The sequence below is a fragment of the Ylistrum balloti genome, unplaced genomic scaffold (assembly GCF_031769215.1).
Source record: "Ylistrum balloti isolate Yb309-2 unplaced genomic scaffold, AGI_CSIRO_Ybal_v1 Utg370874, whole genome shotgun sequence".
NCBI classification, from domain to species: domain Eukaryota; kingdom Metazoa; phylum Mollusca; class Bivalvia; order Pectinida; family Pectinidae; genus Ylistrum; species Ylistrum balloti.
The window spans coordinates 273,984-298,565 of NW_026782499.1; the positions used below are offsets into that span (position 1 = coordinate 273,984).

The 24,582-nt window shown below is 33.2% G+C and overlaps 1 protein-coding gene across 1 annotated transcript in view; it reads left to right on the forward strand.

Annotated features, from left to right (window-relative positions):
• LOC132559201 (sodium-coupled monocarboxylate transporter 1-like) overlaps window positions 1-23,103 on the forward strand; it is a 32,249-nt gene extending 9,146 nt beyond the window's left edge. The window contains exons 8-16 of the mRNA XM_060223818.1: window positions 9,915-10,050; window positions 10,331-10,419; window positions 12,307-12,419; window positions 12,788-12,858; window positions 13,291-13,377; window positions 14,465-14,697; window positions 20,014-20,114; window positions 22,708-22,826; window positions 22,972-23,103. Coding sequence (XP_060079801.1) covers window positions 9,915-10,050; window positions 10,331-10,419; window positions 12,307-12,419; window positions 12,788-12,858; window positions 13,291-13,377; window positions 14,465-14,697; window positions 20,014-20,114; window positions 22,708-22,826; window positions 22,972-23,103 — 1,081 coding nt within the window. The remainder of the gene's footprint in view (window positions 1-9,914; window positions 10,051-10,330; window positions 10,420-12,306; window positions 12,420-12,787; window positions 12,859-13,290; window positions 13,378-14,464; window positions 14,698-20,013; window positions 20,115-22,707; window positions 22,827-22,971) is intronic.
• Window positions 23,104-24,582: the final 1,479 nt, after the last annotated feature.

Genomic DNA, 24,582 nt, shown 5'->3' on the forward strand with positions numbered 1-24,582 from the left:
TAATACAATAGACACTATTACCTCATCATACAGCAATACAATAGACACTATTACCTCATCATACAGCAATACAATAGACACTATTACCTCATCATACAACGATACAATAGACACTATTACCTCATCATACAGCAATACAATAGACACTATTACCTCATCATACAACAATACAATAGACACTATTAACTCATCATACAACAATACAATAGACACTATTACCTCATCATACAACAATACAATAGACACTATTTACTCATCATACAACAATACAATAGACACTATTAACTCATCATACAACAATACAATAGACACTATTAACTCATCATACAACAATACAATAGACACTATTACCTCATCATACATCAATACAATAGACACTATTACCTCATCATACAGCAATACAATAGACACTATTACCTCAGCATACAGCAATACAATAAACACTATTATCTCATCATACAACGATACAATAGACACTATTAACTCATCATACAGCAATACAATAGACACTATTACCTCATCATACAACGATACAATAGACACTATTACCTCATCATACAACAATACAATAGACACTATTACCTCATCATATAACGATACAATAGACACTATTACCTCATCATACAGCAATACAATAGACACTATTAACTCATCATATAACGATACAATAGACACTATTAACTCATCATAAAACGATACAATAGTCACTATTACCTCATCATACAACAATACAATAGACACTATTACCTCATCATATAACGATACAATAGACACTATTACTTCATCAGACAGCAATACAATAGATATAATTACCTCATCATACAGCAATACAATAGTCACTATTAATCAATCATAGACACTATCATACAACCATACAATAGACACTATTACCTCATCATACAACAATACAATCGACACTATTACCTCATCATACAGCAATACAATAGACACTATTACCTCATCATACAACGATACAATAGACACTATTACCTCATCATACAGCAATACAATAGACACTATTACCTCATCATACAGCAATACAATAGACACTATTACCTCATCATACAACGATACAATACACACTATTACCTCATCATACCGCAATACAATAGACACTATTACCTCATCCTAAAACGATACAATAGTCACTATCAGCAATACAATAGACACTATTACCTCATCATACAACGATACAATAGACACTATTACCTCATCATACACCGATACAATAGTCACTATAACCTCAACATACAGCAATACAATAGATATAATTACCTCATCATACAGCAATACAATAGTCACTATTACCTCATCATACAACGATACAATAGACACTATTACCTCAGCATACAGCAATACAATAGACACTATTACCTCATCATACAACAATACAATAGACACTATTAACTCATCATACAACAATACAATAGACACTATTACCTCATCATACAACGAACTATAGACACTACTACCTCATCATACAACAATACAATAGACACTACTATTACCTCATCATACAACAATACAATAGACACTATTACCTCATCATACAACAATACAATAGACACTATTACCTCATCACAATACAATAGACACTATTACCTCATCATAAATACAATAGACACTATACATCATACAACAATACAATAGACACTATTACCTCAGCATACAGCAATACAATAGACACTATTACCTCATCATACAACGATACAATAGACACTATTACCTCATCATACCGCAATACAATAGACACTATTACCTCATCATACAGCAATACAATAGACAATATTAACTCATCATACAACAATACAATAGACACTATTACCTCATCATACAACAATACAAAAGACTATTACCTCATCATACAACAATACAATAGACACTATTACCTCATCATACAACAATACAATAGACACTATTACAACAATACACACATCATCATAACGATACAATAGACACTACTACTTCATCATACAACGATACAATAGACACTATTACTTCATCATACAACAATACAATAGACACTATTACCTCATCATACAGCAATACAATAGACACTATTACCTCATCATACAACGATACAATAGACACTATTACCTCATCATACAGCAATACAATAGACACTATTACCTCATCATACAACGATACAATAGACACTATTACCTCATCATACAGCAATACAATAGACACTATTACCTCATCATACAACAATACAATAGACACTATTACCTCATCATACAGCAATACAATAGACACTATTACCTCATCATACAACAATACAATAGACACTATTACCTCATCATACAGCAATACAATAGACACTATTACCTCATCATACAACGATACAATAGACACTATTACCTCATCATACAGCAATACAATAGACACTATTACCTCATCATACAGCAATACAATAGACACTATTAACTCATCATACAGCAATACAATAGACACTATTACCTCATCATATAACGATACAATGACACTATTACCTCTGCATACAGCAATACAATAAACACTATTACCTCATCATACAGCAATACAATAGACACTATTACCTCATCATACAGCAATACAATAGACACTATTACCTCATCATACATCAATACAATAGACACTATTACCTCATCATACAACAATACAATAGACACTATTACCTCATCATACAACAATACAATAGACACTATTACCTCATCATACAACAATACAATAGACACTATTACCTCATCATACAACGATACAATAGACACTATTACCTCATCATACAGCAATACAATAGACACTATTACCTCATCATACAACGATACAATAGACACTATTACCTCATCATACAACAATACAATAGACACTATTACCTCATCATATAACGATACAATAGACACTATTACCTCATCATACCTCATCATACAGCAATACAATAGACACTATTACCTCATCATACAGCAATACAATAGACACTATTAACTCATCATACAACAATACAATAGACACTATTACCTCATCATACAACGATACAATAGACACTATTACCTCATCATACAACAATACAATAGACACTATTACCTCATCATACAACAATACAATAGACACTATTACCTCATCATACAACAATACAATAGACACTATTACCTCATCATACAACAATACAATAGACACTAATACCTCATCATACAACAATACAATAGAAACTATTACCTCATCATACAACAATACAATATACACTATTACCTCATCATACAGCAATACAATAGACACTATTACCTCATCATACAGCAATACAATAGACACTATTAACTCATCATACAACAATACAATAGACACTATTACCTCATCATATAACGATACAATATACACTATTACCTCATCATATAACGATACAATAGACACTATTACCTCATCATACAGCAATACAATAGACACTATTACCTCATCATACAACAATACAATAGACACTATTACCTCATCATACAGCAATACAATAGACACTATTACCTCATCATACAACGATACAATAGACACTATTACCTCATCATACAGCAATACAATAGACACTATTACCTCATAATACAGCAATACAATAGACACTATTAAGTCATCATACAATAATACAATAGACACTATTACCTCATCATAAAACGATACAATAGACACTATTACCTCATCATACAACGATACAATAGACACTATTACCTCATCATACAGCAATACAATAGACACTATTACCTCAGCATACAGCAATACAATAGACACTATTACCTCATCATACAGCAATACAATAGACACTATTACCTCATCATACAGCAATACAATAGACACTATTACCTCATCATACAGCAATACAATAGACACTATTAACTCATCATACAACAGTACAAAAGACACTATTACCTCACCATATAACGATACAATAGACACTATTACCTCATCATACAACGATACAATAGTCACTATTACCTCAGCATACAGCAATACAATAGACACTATTACCTCATCATACAACAATACAATAGACACTATTACCTCATCATACAACAATACAATAGACACTATTACCTCATCATATAACGATACAATAGACACTATTAACTCATCATACAGCAATACAATAGACACTATTTACTCATCATACAACGATACAATAGACACTATTACCTCATCATACAACAATACAATAGACACTATTACCTCATCATACAGCAATACAATAGACACTATTACCTCATCATACAACAATACAATAGACACTATTAACTCATCATACAACAATACAATAGACACTATTACCTCATCATACAATACAATAGACACTATTACCTCATCATACAACGACACTATTACCTCATCATACAGCAATACAATAGACACTATTAACTCATCATACAGCAATACAATAGACACTATTACCTCATCATATAACGATACAATAGACACTATTACCTCAGCATACAGAAATACAATAGACACTATTATCTCATCATACAACCATACAATAGTCACTATAACCTCAACATACAGCAATACAATAGACACTATTACCTCATCATACAACAATACAATAGACACTATTACCTCATCATACAACAATACAATAGACACTATTAACTCATCCTACAACAATATAATAGACGCTATTGCCTCATCCTACAACAATACAATAGACACTATTATCTCATCATATAACGATACAATAGACACTATTAACTCATCATAAAACGATACAATAGACACTACTACCTCATCATATAACGATACAATTGACACTATTACCTCAGCATACAGCAATACAATAGGCACTATTACCTCATCATACAGCAATACAATAGACACTATTACCTCATCAAACAATGATACAATAGACACTATTACCTTATCATATAACGATACAATAGACACTATTACCTCATCATACAGCAATACAATAGACACTATTACCTCATCATACAACGATACAATAGACACTATTACCTCATCATACAACAATACAATAGACACTATTAACTCATCATACAACAATACAATAGACAATATTACCTCATCATATAACGATACAATATACACTATTACATCATCATACATCAATACAATAGACACTATTACCTCATCATACAGCAATACAATAGACACTATTATCTCATCATACAACCATACAATAGACACTATTACCTCATCATACAGCAATACAATAGACACTATTACCTCATCATACAGCAATACAATAGACACTATTACCTCATCATACAGCAATACAATAGACACTATTACCTCATCATACAGCAATACAATAGACACTAATAACTCATCATACAACAGTACAAAAGACACTATTACCTCATCATACAACAATACAATAGACACTATTACCTCATCATACAACAATACAATAGACACTATTACCTCATCATACAACAATACAATAGACACTATTAACTCATCATACAACAATACAATAGACACTATTACCTCATCATACAACAATACAATAGACACTATTACCTCATCATACAACAATACAATAGACACTATTACCTCATCATCATACAATAGACACTATTACCTCATCATACAGCAATACAATAGACACTATTACCTCATCATACAGCAATACAATAGACACTATTACCTCATCATACAACGATACAATAGACACTACTACCTCATCATACAACGATACAATAGACACTACTACCTCATCATACAGCAATACAATAGACACTATTATCTCATCATACAACCATACAATAGACACTATTACCTCATCATACAGCAATACAATAGACACTATTACCTCACTACAATACAATAGACACTATTACCTCATCATACAACAATACAATAGACACTATTACCTCATCATACAACACATACAATATACACAATACAATAGACACTTACCTCATCATACAACAATACAATAGACACTATTACCTCATCATACAACAATACAATAGACACTATTACCTCATCATACATACAATACAATAGACACTATTACCTCATCATACAACAATACAATAGACACTATTACCTCATCATACAACAATACAATAGACACTATTACCTCATCATACAACGATACAATAGACACTATTACCTCATCATACAACAATACAATAGACACTATTACCTCATCATACAACAATACAATAGACACTATTACCTCATCATACAACAATACAATAGACACTACTACCTCATCATACAACAATACAATAGGCACTATTACCTCATCATACAGCAATACAATAGACACTATTACCTCATACAATACAATAGACACTATTACCTCATCATACAACAATACAATAGACACTATTACCTCATCATACAGCAATACAATAGACACTATTACCTCATCATACAACAATACAATAGACACTATTACCTCATCATATCACGATACAATAGACACTATTACCTTATCATACAGCGATACAATAGACACCATTAACTCATCATACAACAATACAATAGACACTATTACCTCATCATACAACGATACAATAGACACTATTACCTCATCATACAGCAATACAATAGACACTATTACCTCATCATACAACAATACAATAGACACTATTACCTCATCATACAACGATACAATAGACACTATTACCTCATCATACAGCAATACAATAGACACTATTACCTCATCATACAACAATACAATAGACACTATTACCTCATCATACAACAATACAATAGACACTATTACCTCATCATACCGCAATACAATAGACACTATTAACTCATCATACAACAATACAATAGACAATATTACCTCATCATATAACGATACAATATACACTATTACATCATCATACATCAATACAATAGACACTATTACCTCATCATACAGCAATACAATAGACACCATTAACTCATCATACAACAATACAATAGACACTATTACCTCATCATACAACGATACAATAGACACTATTACCTCATCATACAGCAATACAATAGACACTATTACCTCATCATACAACGATACAATAGTCACTATTACCTCAGCATACAGCAATATAATAAACACTATTACTTCATCATGCAGCAATACAATAGACACTATTACCTCATCATACAGCAATACAATAGACACTATGAACTCATCATACAACGATACAATAGACACTATTACCTCATCATACAGCAATACAATAGACACTATTACCTCATCATACAACAATACAATAGACACTATTACCTCATCATACAGCAATACAATAGACACTATTACCTCATCATACAGCAATACAATAGACACTATTACCTCATCATACAGAAATACAATAGACACTATTACCTCATCATATAACGATAAAATAGACACTATTACCTCATCATACAGCAATACAATAGACACTATTACCTCATCATACAACGATACAATAGACACTATTACCTCATCATACAGCAATACAATAGACACTATTACCTCATCATACAGCAATACAATAGACACTATTACCTCATCATACAGCAATACAATAGACACTATTACCTCATCATACAGCAATACAATAGACACTATTACCTCATCATACAACAATACAATAGACACTATTACCTCATCATACAGCAATACAATAGACACTATTACCTCATCATACAACGATACAATAGACACTATTACCTCATCATACAGCAATACAATAGACACTATTACCTCATCATACAGCAATACAATAGACACTATTACCTCAGCATACAGCAATACAATAGGCACTATTACCTCATCATACAGCAATACAATAGACACTATTACCTCATCAAACAATGATACAATAGACACTATTACCTCAGCATACAGCAATACAATAGACACTATTACCTCATCATACAGCAATACAATAGACACTATTACCTCATCATACAGCAATACAATAGACACTATTACCTCATTATACAGCAATACAATAGACACAATTACCTTATCATATAACGATACAATAGAAACTATTACCTCATCATACAGCAATACAATAGACACTATTACCTCATCATACAACAATACACTAGTAGGTACCTAGCTTGTTTACATGTGTCTCTAGAAACTTCCGGAAACACCCAAGTAATTCTAATAACAGAGCTTTCTAGATTTAGAAACTTCCGGAAACATACAGGTCATTCTAGTAACTGAGCTTTCTAGAAAAATCTGCCTAGCACTATCTACACATATTGAAACAAATAATCATAAACGGGTTTTTATGTAAACAATCAATATGATACAATGCATGTAAACACAGCACATCTGAATTTAGATTAATACAAAACATTTATACATAACAATTTGGAGATATTTGAATTTTTGGCATTTTAGCATAATCAGTCATTAATATACTGACCATATCATTGTCATCTTTGTTTTTCTTGACACATGTTTTACACATTTCACACAAACACAAAATATGTTTAATAGATGGAGTAAACTACATACATAATAAGACTCCTAAATTTTCACTTTGTCATGTGTAACGTAATGATAGCACAGTGGTAAGTTCTCCGCTCTCGACTCCAAAGATGCTTGGATCGAAACCTCAGTTGATATCTTTATTTTTGTTCAACTGAAAAGGGAAATTACGTGATATCGAAACTTTCACGACATTGTTTCTATATTGTTTCGTTAGAGGTCATTACAAATAATGAAATAATGATTGTTTGAGAGTTGAAATTTAATCTTAACATAAATCTTTTAATTCTCAAATGGTTTCCAATCACTAGAACTTCACTTTATCTCTAAAGCGTGCGATTTTTTTTTCTCATCAACAACAAAAAAAGTGGTATGACATAGATATTTCTATAGGGAACTCTGATTCTCTCAATACATGTAAATCAATTATCAGTAAGACAGATATAATACATGACAAATGCTTTTAGGTTTGGGATTTACGTAATAATCGATAAACATATTTCATTCCCGTTTGATTACGCATTTTCAGATGTTTGTCCCCTATACATTCATAATCGAAATCTATTAATAAGACAGTTACAACCTCTCTTTGAGAATGTTCTTATTTTTGTAAATCCTCTTCGCAATGATGTTTTCTCTCGTTTCTGGGAGATGGGTTTCGATATACACCCCATATAATAGTGAGAGAATTCTCGGACTCCTCATAATGCTTTAGAGTTTATAAATATCAACTATTTTTGTCAGTTTATAAAATAAGTGTTGACAATGTTAAACATCTGCTGAATGATATCTCATAGTTAAATTCGACTATTTCCCACTAGAAAATGGTCTCCCCACAGCGTAGTAAAACTTGCCAATTCCGCCTAAACCACATTTTGCGCGGAAGAGAGAGAGAGAGAGAGAGAGAGAGAGAGAGAGAGAGAGAGAGAGAGAGAGAGAGAGAGAGAGAGAGAGAGAGAGAGAGAGAAAGACAGAGAGAAAGAGAGACAGACAGACAGAGAGAGATAACAATAAGTAAAACATATTTATTCCTAATATATAATTTCCCTTGTTACTTGATATTTTCAGAGTCATTTAGATTTGGATTTTCCCATATACCTTTAAGGAAGCACAGAAAAGATTTCTTTATATTAATGTTTTCTTATTTTAAATGTTTACATGAACTTGATTACAGTGCTTACGGATAGCACCATTAAACATATACCTTGGATATTTAATTCATTTTTTTTTTTTTTTTTTTGCAAAAGGGGAAGTGGGGATGGGGTTGGGGTGGGGGTATTGAGGGTTGACGCCTTCGCAAAAGTCATGGTAATGCGATAACTGTATGTTCGGATAATAGGGTCAGACGTACGCTTTTATAGCGTTATCACAGTGAAATATCACAATCTGGACACAATAACAATCACCCAATCAGGTCAGATTAAGATTAGAGACACAGTGTTGATGATCACGCATGCTCTCGTTCTTTGCCATCACATTTCGTTCAGTTGTTTTGTTGCAGAATGTATCTGGTAACAAACTTCGCTTTCGTCTTTATTACACTTCTCGCCGCCCTGGAAGGTGCTGTTATGTTTGCCTACTACAACGCTAAAGGTTGTGACCCTTTTGTAGCAAAACAAGTTACAAATCAGAATCAGGTATGTTTCCATGTTTAATTACAAAATACAACTTGACATAAGCATTCGAAAAACAAAAAAGCTTAAGCTGTTTTTCATTATCAGAATAATTAAAATCACAGCATTTAATCCCGAGAAAAGAACATTAAGAAAAGCAATTTTACATGTGCATGAAAAACACACAATTTACCGTATGCTTTAGACGTGTAGAAACAAAATTCATACATTGAATGTTTAGTTAAAATAATGGAAATTAACGATTTTCGTTTGGTTAGCATAATGTCAATTTGTTTAATTCCAGCTGATTGCCAAAATGGTGACGGATATCTTCGACAAAGTTCCCTGTCTTCCGGGATTATTCCTGGCAGCTCTGTTCAGTGCGTCTCTCAGGTAATACTCGGGTACATTCAAATAAGATCTATCATTGTTAACGTTAAAAGAAAAGGATTTTTTTTATAATTGATATATTTGGCTCGAATTACTGATAGATAAGCTTACATGTTAGGAATCACGAGTAGGTTAAGTTCACAAGAAATAGACAACAGGTAAAGTAATAGCGCACTAACGTCGACACAAGTGATGTGGTCAAATCTGATATCATGGCCCTCAGCCCACAGATTATACAGTGTAATGATACCTGTACAGCTGAAGGGCCACTGTACTGTTCAATACAACCTGTTTGATTCCGTATCATTAAATTTACTGAATAATGCATGTATGTAATTCACATATCTGAACTCATAAAAGATGGAATGATTATAGAAATATAACACATCAAAATGCACTGCCTTGCGAGACATCACCAACGAAATACTATTCAAGCAGGACCCACAGTCAGGGGTTTCCGGAATACACCATCCCCTCCCTTGAAAATAAAAATCTATATATTGGATTCTGGATCATAAGTAATAACTACTTCAGGTAAAAATTGGCCATCCACTCAAATTGACCATCCACTCAAACTGACCATCCTCTCAAATTAACCATCCACTCAAATTGACCATCCAATCAAATTGATCAATCCACAAAGCAATTAACTAAGTAGTGTTACTCTGCTGTGAGATCGTCCCCGCTGGGAATCGTCATGCTCGTTGCACAAGTGATTCTTTCTGGATAAACGTACCTCAAGACTTAAGTATGTTTCTACTACAATGGTTTTTAATTAAGTTAGAGGACTGTTAATCTACTAAGCATTAGATTATCATATCTTGCATTGAATTATTGACGAAAACACATTTTCGTCTGGTTACACAAATTCTGTGTGAACAATTCTACCTAGAAGCAACAACTATTACTAATGTCACTCTATATCAGAAGGGAAAATTGTGTAATTTGTGATGAGAAATGATTCCAAGGATATTTTTGAAAACTCCGGCAGCATCACAATTGTCATCTAAAACTGACATAGGTTCAATATTCTGCTTATTACATGGCATAATCCAATTCAGTGTTTACTGGTAGTAACACCTTGTGACAGGTATCATGACTGCTTCACTGATATTCTATGTATGTGTAGATTTGTATGTAGTGTAGGACAGGTATGTTAGCCATCCAGGGGTTTCTAGACAAAAGACCTCTCTGTATAGTCACCTAGGCCGTGGGTGTCACCCCACCTTTTCAATATTTACCTGATCAGTTTCCTTCCTTCATTATTGGGTTATTAGTAATTACCACATGTATTTACCTGGATACATCGCTCTTAAAATAACATGTTTATAATCTGTTCCACCTAATTCACCGTATGTGGAATATGTTGATGTGGTGCTAGAACATAAACAAAACCCTGTGCCTAATTTTAGGATGAAAAATAATGACATTCACTTCACGTATAGGTCTATCACCGACAGAGACGTTATACAAAGTATAATCTTAATGATACCATATTGCCCAGAGGTCCATTAAGTAGATTCTAAATGACAATGAATAGGAGTGATGCTGAGGTGTTCTCAATTCGTGCATTGTTCATCTCGTCCATAGCAGAGTTCACATCATCCAAAGCAGAGCAGAGTTCACATCATCCAAAGCAGAGTTCACATCATCCATAGCAGCGTTCACATCATCCATAGCAGCGTTCACATAATCCATAGCAGCGTTCACATCATCCATAGCAGAGTTCACATCATCCATAGCAGCGTTCACATTATCCATAGCAGAAATGTCTCTATCACCTGTATCAGATCTAGTGCAACAATAGTTAATCTGTACTTAATCTTGTGCACTATCAGTTGGTGTAAAGATTAATCTACACTCAACTGTAAGAGTTATCTTTCCCTCCAGCACGATGTCTTCCATCCTGAACAGCATATCTGCTATATTTTGGGAGGATATCATCAAACCCCACATGAAGCCAATGTCTGATCTCCGGGCAACAATAATCACAAGATGTTCAGGTACAGAAACATTCATGCAATTATTTCCTTCAATTCTGTACGCTTCTGGGACATCTGGTCTTACTCTCATTGTGTAAATATTTTGTTCCAATGTGCCATCGTTCTATATAGTTTGAGTTCGAATCAAGATTACGTCGATTTGTCGATAATAAACTTGTACATACAGAAATAGAATGAACACTGATGACATTGTCCAGAAGTAGGAACTTGTGTTTTAAGTGGGTTTCGTCAAGCTTTCAACTTTAATTTGCTGCAATATTACATTTGACACTTTTTCATGTTGCATGTTGATCTGTTTAGGGTTTGTACTTATCAGCCCAACAGCCTCATTTGTTTTCCCCCTGATATCACTTTGGTGTTCCTTACAGTCCTGGCGTTCGGAGCTGTTGGTATATTTGTAGCGTTTGTGGTATCAGGATTGACGGGCCCGATTTCGCAGGTCAGCGACATTTTCTATTTGAAATAAAAGCATAACGCCCAGTTTTCCCAACAACTGCTAATGCCTTATTAATATTTACATATAACAAAGTATGTTTTGCTGATAGTTTTTCTTCAGAATTTGACTTTTCTAGTGGGCTATTCGATATCAAGTGGCTGAGATTTTTAATCTTTACAATAATTGTTTATTTAAATATAAGTGCAGGACTAGGCGGTTCATCAGATATACACCTATACGTAAAACTTTAATGGTCAATTGAAAAAAAAACAGTTTCCAGTATGGATTTTCTAATTGAAATGTTACAAGTATGAATTACATATAATAAAACGTAGCGAAATGAAAAATAAGAGCTCAGAAAAATTTCAAAAGTGTGCCTGCTTGTGTTTAGATATGTGTGTAAAGATCAATGTCCATGTTGTCTATATCTATCAGATTCTTGCGACGACCGGATCTTGTCTGAATGGCGCCGTTACCGGAATATTCTTACTGGGTTGGTGCTGTCCACGAGCGAACAAAATGGTAAATCGTTATAATCCTTGTGGATAAATCTTTACTACGATCTTCTACTGGATATTCTATTGATAAGAGTACATATATCATCCAAAAATAAAGAAATTTGTGGTTGATATTTGGTTTTTATTGGCTGTTAGGATTACACAAATGAAAGAGGTCAGCATTAAAGTTTTTACAATTATTGTATAAATTGACAGTAACTATTTATATGCTAAGACTGTACTCCACAGAAAAACAGAAAAAAAGTTCCAGTATTGTACTTTTTTCTAGTGATGATTTTTGAAAGGTTAGTTAAAAGGTCACTAAACAAGATTTTGCTGCTGCACTACTTTTTCCGATACAGGCGTCAGAATATGTGAAACACATTCTTATTTTCGCGGCATTTTCAAAAAATAAAATAAAACGTCTTTCATTAAGAGGTTATAGTATTTAAAAAACCGTAAAATTACTAAGTTTAATCTAACGAGCTTAAAAGTGCTTAAGCAGCCCCCAAAAATGAATATTTTCACAAATGGCGGCTAGTTAAAAGAAGTCGTATGGATTCGCTGTAGCTGGCTAGTACTAAACTGGGACGAGGGGGCCAATGACTCTCGCACATCTACGACCAAGTGTTTAAGCGTTGCCGAATTGACTGAAGTACATTGTTTCATCTTGCATATTTTTGTTTATAACATGTTTACCATCTCATCACACTATCTTCAATATTTGTGTACGCAAGATAAAAGTACAGCCGAAAAATGGCCTATTCCTTACCATATCGTTCATTATGTACGTCAGTCATCGAAACCTCATACTCAAATATTTTACTATTTGTGTTTAAAGAACTTCAATTCCATCAAATACGTCATCAAAATATGTAATCCGATACGACATACATATACATTATTTAAATCGCCCTTTTCCAGCTTTAATTTGAAATATGGGTAACAAAATGTTAATTTTGTATTGAATTCTGTCTTTCTTCCCCGGTCAAACATCAGAGGAGTTCATCCTTAAGAAGCCATAAAGAAAGGACGAATAGATTTTCAATTAAATTCTCGCATAAATATTAATTGCCTTTCTTTTGATCATATTGTTTCCGTTATGCCAACAGGGGGCGCTGATTGGTGGATCTTTGTGTGTTCTTATCATCGGTTGGATTTCGTTTGGTAAGTATGCTTCCTCTGGAGTGAGGATCAGCGCCGAACTACCTCCAGCAGCCACCGACCGTTGTGTCCTAGTCAACGATTATTACTCTGGGAACACCACCTTTGCGGTCGACACCAACTCATCCTCACTGTTTGATGTAGACATGATAACGGAGAAACCCGGATATACATCTGGACCGTACGTAACACACACACACACATATATATAATGATATTGATACAAATCGCTTCTTAGTGTTAACAATTAAACTAAAGCCTAGGATCTAACCTTAATTTTATAACCAATAAACGGTAACGTAGTTTGGAAATAAACAGGACATCAAAGCATTAAGTATCAGTATAGATACATGTATGAACCTTCCATTGTATCAGTATAGATACATGTATCAAACTTCCATTGTATCAGTGTAGATACATGTATCAACCTTCCATTGTATCAGTATAGATACATGTATAAAACCTAAAGTTGTATCAGTATAGATACATGTATCAACCTACAGTTGTATCAGTATAGATACATGTATCAACCTACAGTTGTATCAGTATAGATACATGTATCAAACCTTCCATTGTATCAGTATAGATACATGTATCAACCTACAGTTGTATCAGTATAGATACATGTATCAAACCTTCCATTGTATCAGTATAGATACATGTATCAACCTTCCATTGTATCAGTATAGATACATGTATCAACCTTCCATTGTATCAGTATAGATACATGTATCAACCTTCCATTGTATCAGTATAGATACATGTATCAACCTTCCATTGTATCAGTATAGATAAATGTATCAACCTACAGTTGTATCAGTATAGATACATGTATCAAACCTTCCATTGTATGAGTATAGATACATGTATCAACTTTTCATTGTATCAGTATAGATACATGTATCAACCTTCCATTGTATCAGTATAGATACATGTATCAACCTTCCATTGTATCAGTATAGATACACGTATCAAACCTTCCATTGTATCAGTATAGATACACGTATCAAACCTTCCATTGTATCAGTATAGATACATGTATCAACCTACAGTTGTATCAGTATAGATACATGTATCAACCTACAGTTGTATCAGTATAGATACATGTATCAAACTTCCATTGTATCAGTATAGATACATGTATCAACCTACAGTTGTATCAGTATAGATACACGTATCAAACCTTCCATTGTATCAGTATAGATACATGTATCAACCTTCCATTGTATCAGTATAGATACATGTATCAACCTTCCATTGTATCAGTATAGATACATGTATCAACCTTCCATTGTATCAGTATAGATACATGTATCAACCTACAGTTGTATCAGTATAGATACATGTATCAAACCTTCCATTGTATCAGTATAGATACATGTATCAACTTTTCATTGTATCAGTATAGATACATGTATCAACCTTCCATTGTATCAGTATAGATACATGTATCAACCTTCCATTGTATCAGTATAGATACACGTATCAAACCTTCCATTGTATCAGTATAGATACACGTATCAAACCTTCCATTGTATCAGTATAGATACATGTATCAACCTACAGTTGTATCAGTATAGATACATGTATCAACCTACAGTTGTATCAGTATAGATACATGTATCAAACTTCCATTGTATCAGTATAGATACATGTATCAACCTACAGTTGTATCAGTATAGATACACGTATCAAACCTTCCATTGTATCAGTATAGATACATGTATCAACCTACAGTTGTATCAGTATAGATACATGTATCAACCTACAGTTGTGTCAGTATAGATACATGTATCAACCTTCCATTGTATCAGTATAGATACATGTATCAACCTACAGTTGTATCAGTATAGATACATGTATCAAACCTTCCATTGTATCAGTATAGATACATGTATCAAACCTTCCATTGTATCAGTATAGATACATGTATCAACCTACAGTTGTATCAGTATAGATACATGTATCAAACCTTCCATTGTATCAGTATAGATACATGTATCAACCTTCCATTGTATCAGTATAGATACATGTATCAACCTACAGTTGTATCAGTATAGATACATGTATCAAACCTTCCATTGTATCAGTATAGATACATGTATCAAACCTTCCATTGTATCAGTATAGATACATGTATCAAACCTTCCATTGTATCAGTATAGATACATGTATCAAACCTTCCATTGTATCAGTGTAGATACATGTATCAAACCTTCCATTGTATCAGTGTAGATACATGTATCATCCTACAGTTGTATCAGTATAGATACATGTATCAACCTTCCATTGTATCAGTATAGATACATGTATCAACCTACAGTTGTATCAGTATAGATACATGTATCAACTTTTCATTGTATCAGTATAGATACATGTATCAACCTTCCATTGTATCAGTATAGATACATGTATCAACCTTCCATTGTATCAGTATAGATACACGTATCAAACCTTCCATTGTATCAGTATAGATACACGTATCAAACCTTCCATTGTATCAGTATAGATACATGTATCAACCTACAGTTGTATCAGTATAGATACATGTATCAACCTACAGTTGTATCAGTATAGATACATGTATCAAACTTCCATTGTATCAGTATAGATACATGTATCAACCTACAGTTGTATCAGTATAGATACACGTATCAAACCTTCCATTGTATCAGTATAGATACATGTATCAACCTTCCATTGTATCAGTATAGATACATGTATCAACCTTCCATTGTATCAGTATAGATACATGTATCAACCTTCCATTGTATCAGTATAGATACATGTATCAACCTACAGTTGTATCAGTATAGATACATGTATCAAACCTTCCATTGTATCAGTATAGATACATGTATCAACTTTTCATTGTATCAGTATAGATACATGTATCAACCTTCCATTGTATCAGTATAGATACATGTATCAACCTTCCATTGTATCAGTATATTTACACGTATCAAACCTTCCATTGTATCAGTATAGATACACGTATCAAACCTTCCATTGTATCAGTATAGATACATGTATCAACCTACAGTTGTATCAGTATAGATACATGTATCAACCTACAGTTGTATCAGTATAGATACATGTATCAAACTTCCATTGTATCAGTATAGATACATGTATCAACCTACAGTTGTATCAGTATAGATACACGTATCAAACCTTCCATTGTATCAGTATAGATACATGTATCAACCTACAGTTGTATCAGTATAGATACATGTATCAACCTACAGTTGTGTCAGTATAGATACATGTATCAACCTTCCATTGTATCAGTATAGATACATGTATCAACCTACAGTTGTATCAGTATAGATACATGTATCAAACCTTCCATTGTATCAGTATAGATACATGTATCAAACCTTCCATTGTATCAGTATAGATACATGTATCAACCTACAGTTGTATCAGTATAGATACATGTATCAAACCTTCCATTGTATCAGTATAGATACATGTATCAACCTTCCATTGTATCAGTATAGATACATGTATCAACCTACAGTTGTATCAGTATAGATACATGTATCAAACCTTCCATTGTATCAGTATAGATACATGTATCAAACCTTCCATTGTATCAGTATAGATACATGTATCAAACCTTCCATTGTATCAGTATAGATACATGTATCAAACCTTCCATTGTATCAGTGTAGATACATGTATCAAACCTTCCATTGTATCAGTGTAGATACATGTATCATCCTACAGTTGTATCAGTATAGATACATGTATCAACCTTCCATTGTATCAGTATAGATACATGTATCAACCTACAGTTGTATCAGTATAGATACATGTATCAAACCTTCCATTGTATCAGTATAGATACATGTATCAAACCTTCCATTGTATCAGTATAGATACATGTATCAAACCTTCCATTGTATCAGTATAGATACATGTATCAAACCTTCCATTGTATCAGTGTAGATACATGTATCAAACCTTCCATTGTATCAGTGTAGATACATGTATCATCCTACAGTTGTATCAGTATAGATACATGTATCAAACCTTAGATGTGATCAAATTATCATCCAAACTCAAATGCTGTAAAACTATTACAAAATAGAACCAAAAGTAAGATTTACATGGAGACTCATGAACAGGTACTAGGAGAATAAGACCAAGTGTTATGGAAGAGTAGGCGTTTTCTACTTCAATGACGACAACCGATATGTCCTGTCAATACATGTAAGTAATGTCACATTCTCAATCGAAAACAAGGTATACGTAAATAGAACCAACAGGCGTACAGCTTCATATCGCACAAAAACAGAATATTTCTCAGCGTGATTGATATGACGACCGTTATATTCATCAATCTGCTTATTGCAAAGTCGTAAATGTGTACGTCAGTTGACAACTTCTTGTACGAAAATGGTGATAACGGGAACAGACTCTTGAATATAGAATCAACTGTGACATGTGAACACCATAGGTTGGGGATGCAGTTAAACATTCCCTACCGTATAGCGGAAATTTCTCAGCAACCTTCATATGGCGTTCTACATCCATATATCCGAAATTTAACATCGCAAAACAAAAAGACGGCTCTGAGATATATTGTATGTTCTGATTCTGACTAACACGGGTAACTGCTTAGAATACGGAGTAGATTTGTGGGGTCGAAACGAATGTCACAATGTCGTCAGTAACTAAACGGTGAATGTGTGATGTTCCAAAAAGTATTCGGGGAACATATAGTCGCCGCTTTCTCCATCCGTCCGTCCGTCCGGAGCATAACTTGGCGAACAGTTCAGCAGTTAAGCAATGATCATGAAACTTAGTGTATACATTTTTCATACTAAGAAGCAAGTACAAAACTTAGTGTCTGATACCCCTTAATTACAGAATGGTTGCCCTTTGCTATTTTTTTTTTGTCGGATAAACTTGTTTGGTGAGCGTAATCCAGAATAATTCACACTCTAAGCCACTCGTAAGAGGCACGCCATTGTTCGATCTCAAATCATAGCCTCCTCCGACCATATTCTTGCTCGCATTTTCTACTTCTCGGACAATAATTATTTACATTGTAAAAACAGAGACTAGCTACATTGTATAAAACAACTCGTCTTTGGGCACGCTGACTCGGGTAACATTGAGAACTTTCTGTTTTAAATATACTTGCGGGAACATGGAGACGAATATCATCATAAACTGACAATATAATATGTATTTGTATATTATTCGTTATATGGACTCAAAGTTGAAGGTTCGATGACGTCATCAATCGCTATGACCTATAACCTTTCATTTCTTATAACTAGATTGTCCAATATAGCGACCGCTAAAATCCCATCCAAGAAATTTACAGGACGGTACGTATCTGCAGTGGTCAGAGTTGAAACCCTGGTGATAATGTTTTGTTGGATTTTATTAGATGCCTAATAAACTGACCAAATGACACTTCGTTTCCAAGATTAGATAAAGGTATCGGTGACGGTTTAAGATACTGTGTTTTGTATTACAGACATGGTATCGATGTTCTATATTCGCTGTCCTACAAGTGGCTAGGAGCAACCGGAATCCTTATAGTCATTGTCACGGGCTCTGTCGTCAGTCGTTTCAGTGGTAAGATAATATATCGTGTTTTAAAAGCTGACATTGTTCGTAACATACAATCATCGATTTAAAAATATAAACCACAGAAAAGGTTCCTGATGAGAATCTGTGAATCTGTGAAGATAAGGCATTTTTTTTACTTCTTTGATATACTTTCTGTCGAAAAGTTGAAGCCAAAGTTGACTTTAAGTAAAGAAATGTTCATAAAATTGAGACCGGTTTCCTTTCATTCAGCAAAGACGTCCCTCCTTCTGTGTCTTCTTCCGATACATCAAGATTGATTTAAATATTTCAATACACTATATTGACAAATGTTATTGTGCAGTTGAGAAATTGTATTAATTAACCTACACCGCAAATACCAAAATAATGACGTCAGTTAGTTATTTCTGTCGTATACTTAAATTATGATGACGTCAGTTAGTTATCTCTGTCTTATATTTTACGTATGATGACGTCAGTAAGTTGTCTCTGTCTTATACTTTATACGTATAATGATGTCAGTTAGTTATCTGTGTCTTATACTTCACATATAATGACGTCAGTTAGATATCTGTGTCTTATACTTCACATATAATGTTGTCAGTTAGTTATCTCTGTCTTATACTTTATACGTATAATGACGTCAGTAAGTTATCTCTGTCTTACACGTTACGTATAATGACGTCAGTTAGTTATCTCTGTCTTATATTTTATACGTATAATGACGTCAGTTAGTTATCTCTTTCTTATACTTTATACGTATGATGACGTCAGTAAGTTATCTCTGTCTTATATTTTATACGTATAATGACGTCAGTTAGTTATCTGTGTCTTATACTTCACATATAATGACGTCAGTTAGTTATCTCTGTCTTATACTTTATACGTATGATGACGTCAGTAAGTTATCTCTGTCTTATATTTTATACATATAATGACGTCAGTTAGTTATCTCTTTCTTGTACTTTATACGTATGATGACGTCAGTAAGTTATCTCTGTCTTATATTTTATACGTATAATGACGTCAGTTAGTTATCTCTTTCTTATACTTTATACGTATGATGACGTCAGTAAGTTATCTCTGTCTTATATTTTATACGTATAATGACGTCAGTTAGTTATCTGTGTCTTATACTTCACATATAATGACGTCAGTTAGTTATCTCTGTCTTATACTTTATACGTATGATGACGTCAGTAAGTTATCTGTGTCTTATACTTCACATATAATGACGTCAGTTAGTTATCTCTGTCTTATACTTTATACGTATGATGACGTCAGTAAGTTATCTCTGTCTTATATTTTATACATATAATGACGTCAGTTAGTTATCTCTTTCTTATACTTTATACGTATGATGACGTCAGTAAGTTATCTCTGTCTTGTATTTTATACATATAATGACGTCAGTTAGTTATCTCTTTCTTACACGTTACGTATAATGACGTCAGTAAGTTATCTCTGTCTTACACGTTACGTATAATGAAGTCAGTAAGTTATCTCTGTCTTGTATTTTATACATATAATGACGTCAGTAAGTTATCTCTGTCTTACACGTTACGTATAATGAAGTCAGTAAGTTATCTCTATCTTATATTTTATACGTATAATGACGTCAGTTAGTTATCTCTGTCTTATACTTCACATATAATGACGTCAGTTAGATATCTCTGTGTTATACTTCACATATAATGACGTCAGTTAGATATCTGTGTCTTATACTTCCCATATAATGACGTCAGTTAGATATCTGTGTCTTATACTTCACATATAATGACGTCAGTTAGATATCTGTGTCTTATACTTCCCATATAATGACGTCAGTTAGATATCTGTGTCTTATACTTCACATAAAATGACGTCAGTTAGTTATCTCTGTCTTACACGTTACGTATAATGACGTCAGTAAGTTATCTCTGTCTTATATTTCATACGTATAATGACGTCAGTAAGTTATCTCTGTCTTACACGTTACGTATAATGAAGTCAGTAAGTTATCTCTGTCTTATATTTTATACATATAATGACGTCAGTAAGTTATCTCTGTCTTACACGTTACGTATAATGAAGTCAGTAAGTTATCTCTGTCTTATATTTTATACGTATAATGACGTCAGTTAGTTATCTCTGTCTTATACTTCACATATAATGACGTCAGTTAGATATCTCTGTGTTATACTTCACATATAATGACGTCAGTTAGATATCTGTGTCTTATACTTCCCATATAATGACGTCAGTTAGATATCTGTGTCTTATACTTCACATATAATGACGTCAGTTAGATATCTGTGTCTTATACTTCACATATAATGACGTCAGTTAGATATCTCTGTCTTATACTTCACATATAATGACGTCAGTTAGATATCTGTGTCTTATACTTCACATATAATGACGTCAGTTAGATATCTCTGTCTTATACTTCACATATAATGACGTCAGTTAGATATCTGTGTCTTATACTTCCCATATAATGACGTCAGTTAGATATCTGTGTCTTATACTTCACATATAATGACGTCAGTTAGATATCTGTGTCTTATACTTCACATATAATGACGTCACTTAGTTGTATTTGTCCTACCTATGCTTGTTTATTGTCTCTGTTGAATAGCTTCGGAACCCGTGGACCCAAGTTTAGTCATCTGTTTGTGTGATCTCGTGTGCTGTTTTATACCTAAATCGGTCAGAGCCAGACTCAGGTGCGACACCAAGAGCACAGACAGAAATAATGTAGGTACAAGCAAAATTTTAATTGACGCAAAAATTTCTTTGCTATATTAATACAACTTGTGTACACGTAGATAACTTGGCACTCTCAGCTAACAACGCCATATTCAGTATTCAATGACATATCATGCTTCGTTTTGTTTAACAGGACGTCGCCACAGGCCTTAGAATGTCAAATGAAGAACTAGCAACGTGTAAACGTAACTCGGAGGAAGACGATCCGAGTGAGCTAACATGTATGTCAGAAAAACCGGCCGCGATACGGACATCAACAACTTAACGAGAAGCTAGAAACGGCAAATATAAAGTAGTAGGGTGTTTATATGCCAAAACTAAACAAAAGACACCCCCCCCCCCCCAAAAAAAAAAAAAAAAAATACACACACATACACACACCCACACAAACAAAACAAAAACATAAAACTTTGAATTTTACCCATATTGCGCTGAATGTATTGGTGATTTTAAAAACTCAATCTAAAACACTATGAATTATCAATCATTATTGTCAATTGCTCTTAAATGTCGCTTCCAACGAAGGTTGGTTTTGATAATGAGCCAGCTCTTGTTGAATACCATTGTGGTTGTTTATATTAATTGGAGAAAATTTAGTAGGAAAATTCAGGCTGCCAAACGTACGTTATAAAGTCACTGGCATACTTCTTCGGTTTGAGTGTATGTAACATATTGACAAAATGGTATGCATTCTGACTCCGATTATATCAAAACATTGTATAGAGAACTTTCTGTTTTAAAACCATGAAAGATTCGTACAATATTTTAAAATTCAGTTCAATATTCCATTAACAATAAAATCATGACTAATATATGATCAGCTTGTGTAAGCATGATATATCATAATTATGTAATGTTGGATGATTTTTGTAATATTTTGTTAGCCTGTGTGTATGCGTTGTTTCTACATGTCTCAAATTTGTCGTTTTGCGCGGGTTTTTACTTAATTTGTGGTAAACTGTATCAGAGAACGTGGATATAGAGATGTCGTTCCTGCAGCACAAACTGTTGTGTAGATATAGCTAATAGAATTAAAAATTATATATTTTTTTAATCTCCTTTTGTGTGTGTGTGTGTGTGTGGTTTTTTTTTGTTTTGTTTTTTGTTCTTTTCTTTGTTTTTTTTTCTTTCTGTTTAAGATTAATGGTTTAGACAGGTATCTGAAAAGAAAACTGTCTTGGATTAGAGAACATTCAAATTTTACATACTTTTATAAGACAATAATGTAACCATATTGCTGTTGTCTGGTTAGTACAATATGCATAGTCAAATGTTCATTGTATAAAATACTCTACAGTCTACAAAAGAAAAGATAAACGTTCCAAAGACAATCATGTTATACTATTTTCTCTTTTCAAAAATTTGCGTTTAAGTTAAGATCCTGTCGACACGACGCATTGATTCATAGTCACATTTAATGTATTGTACATATCATTCACTTTCCTTGTATACAGTTGTGAAGCTGAGGAAATAAGTTTAATAAGTTTTTATTGTATATTCCTGTATTTGGTATTTTTGTTTACGTTGTAACATTAACAGATATATTGCAGAAGTTAATTTTAAAGTATCCATGTAGTTCATTGTTTAGCTCTACCTTAGCTAACATTAAAGGAGTAGATGCACTTTGGCTCAAAATTGGCCTCAAAAAATATTTTTTTAAATTGTTAGAAAACTCTTTAATCATGTACCCATTTGTGTTATTTAACAACTTATCAGTTGAAATGCAGATAAAAATAGGTTCATA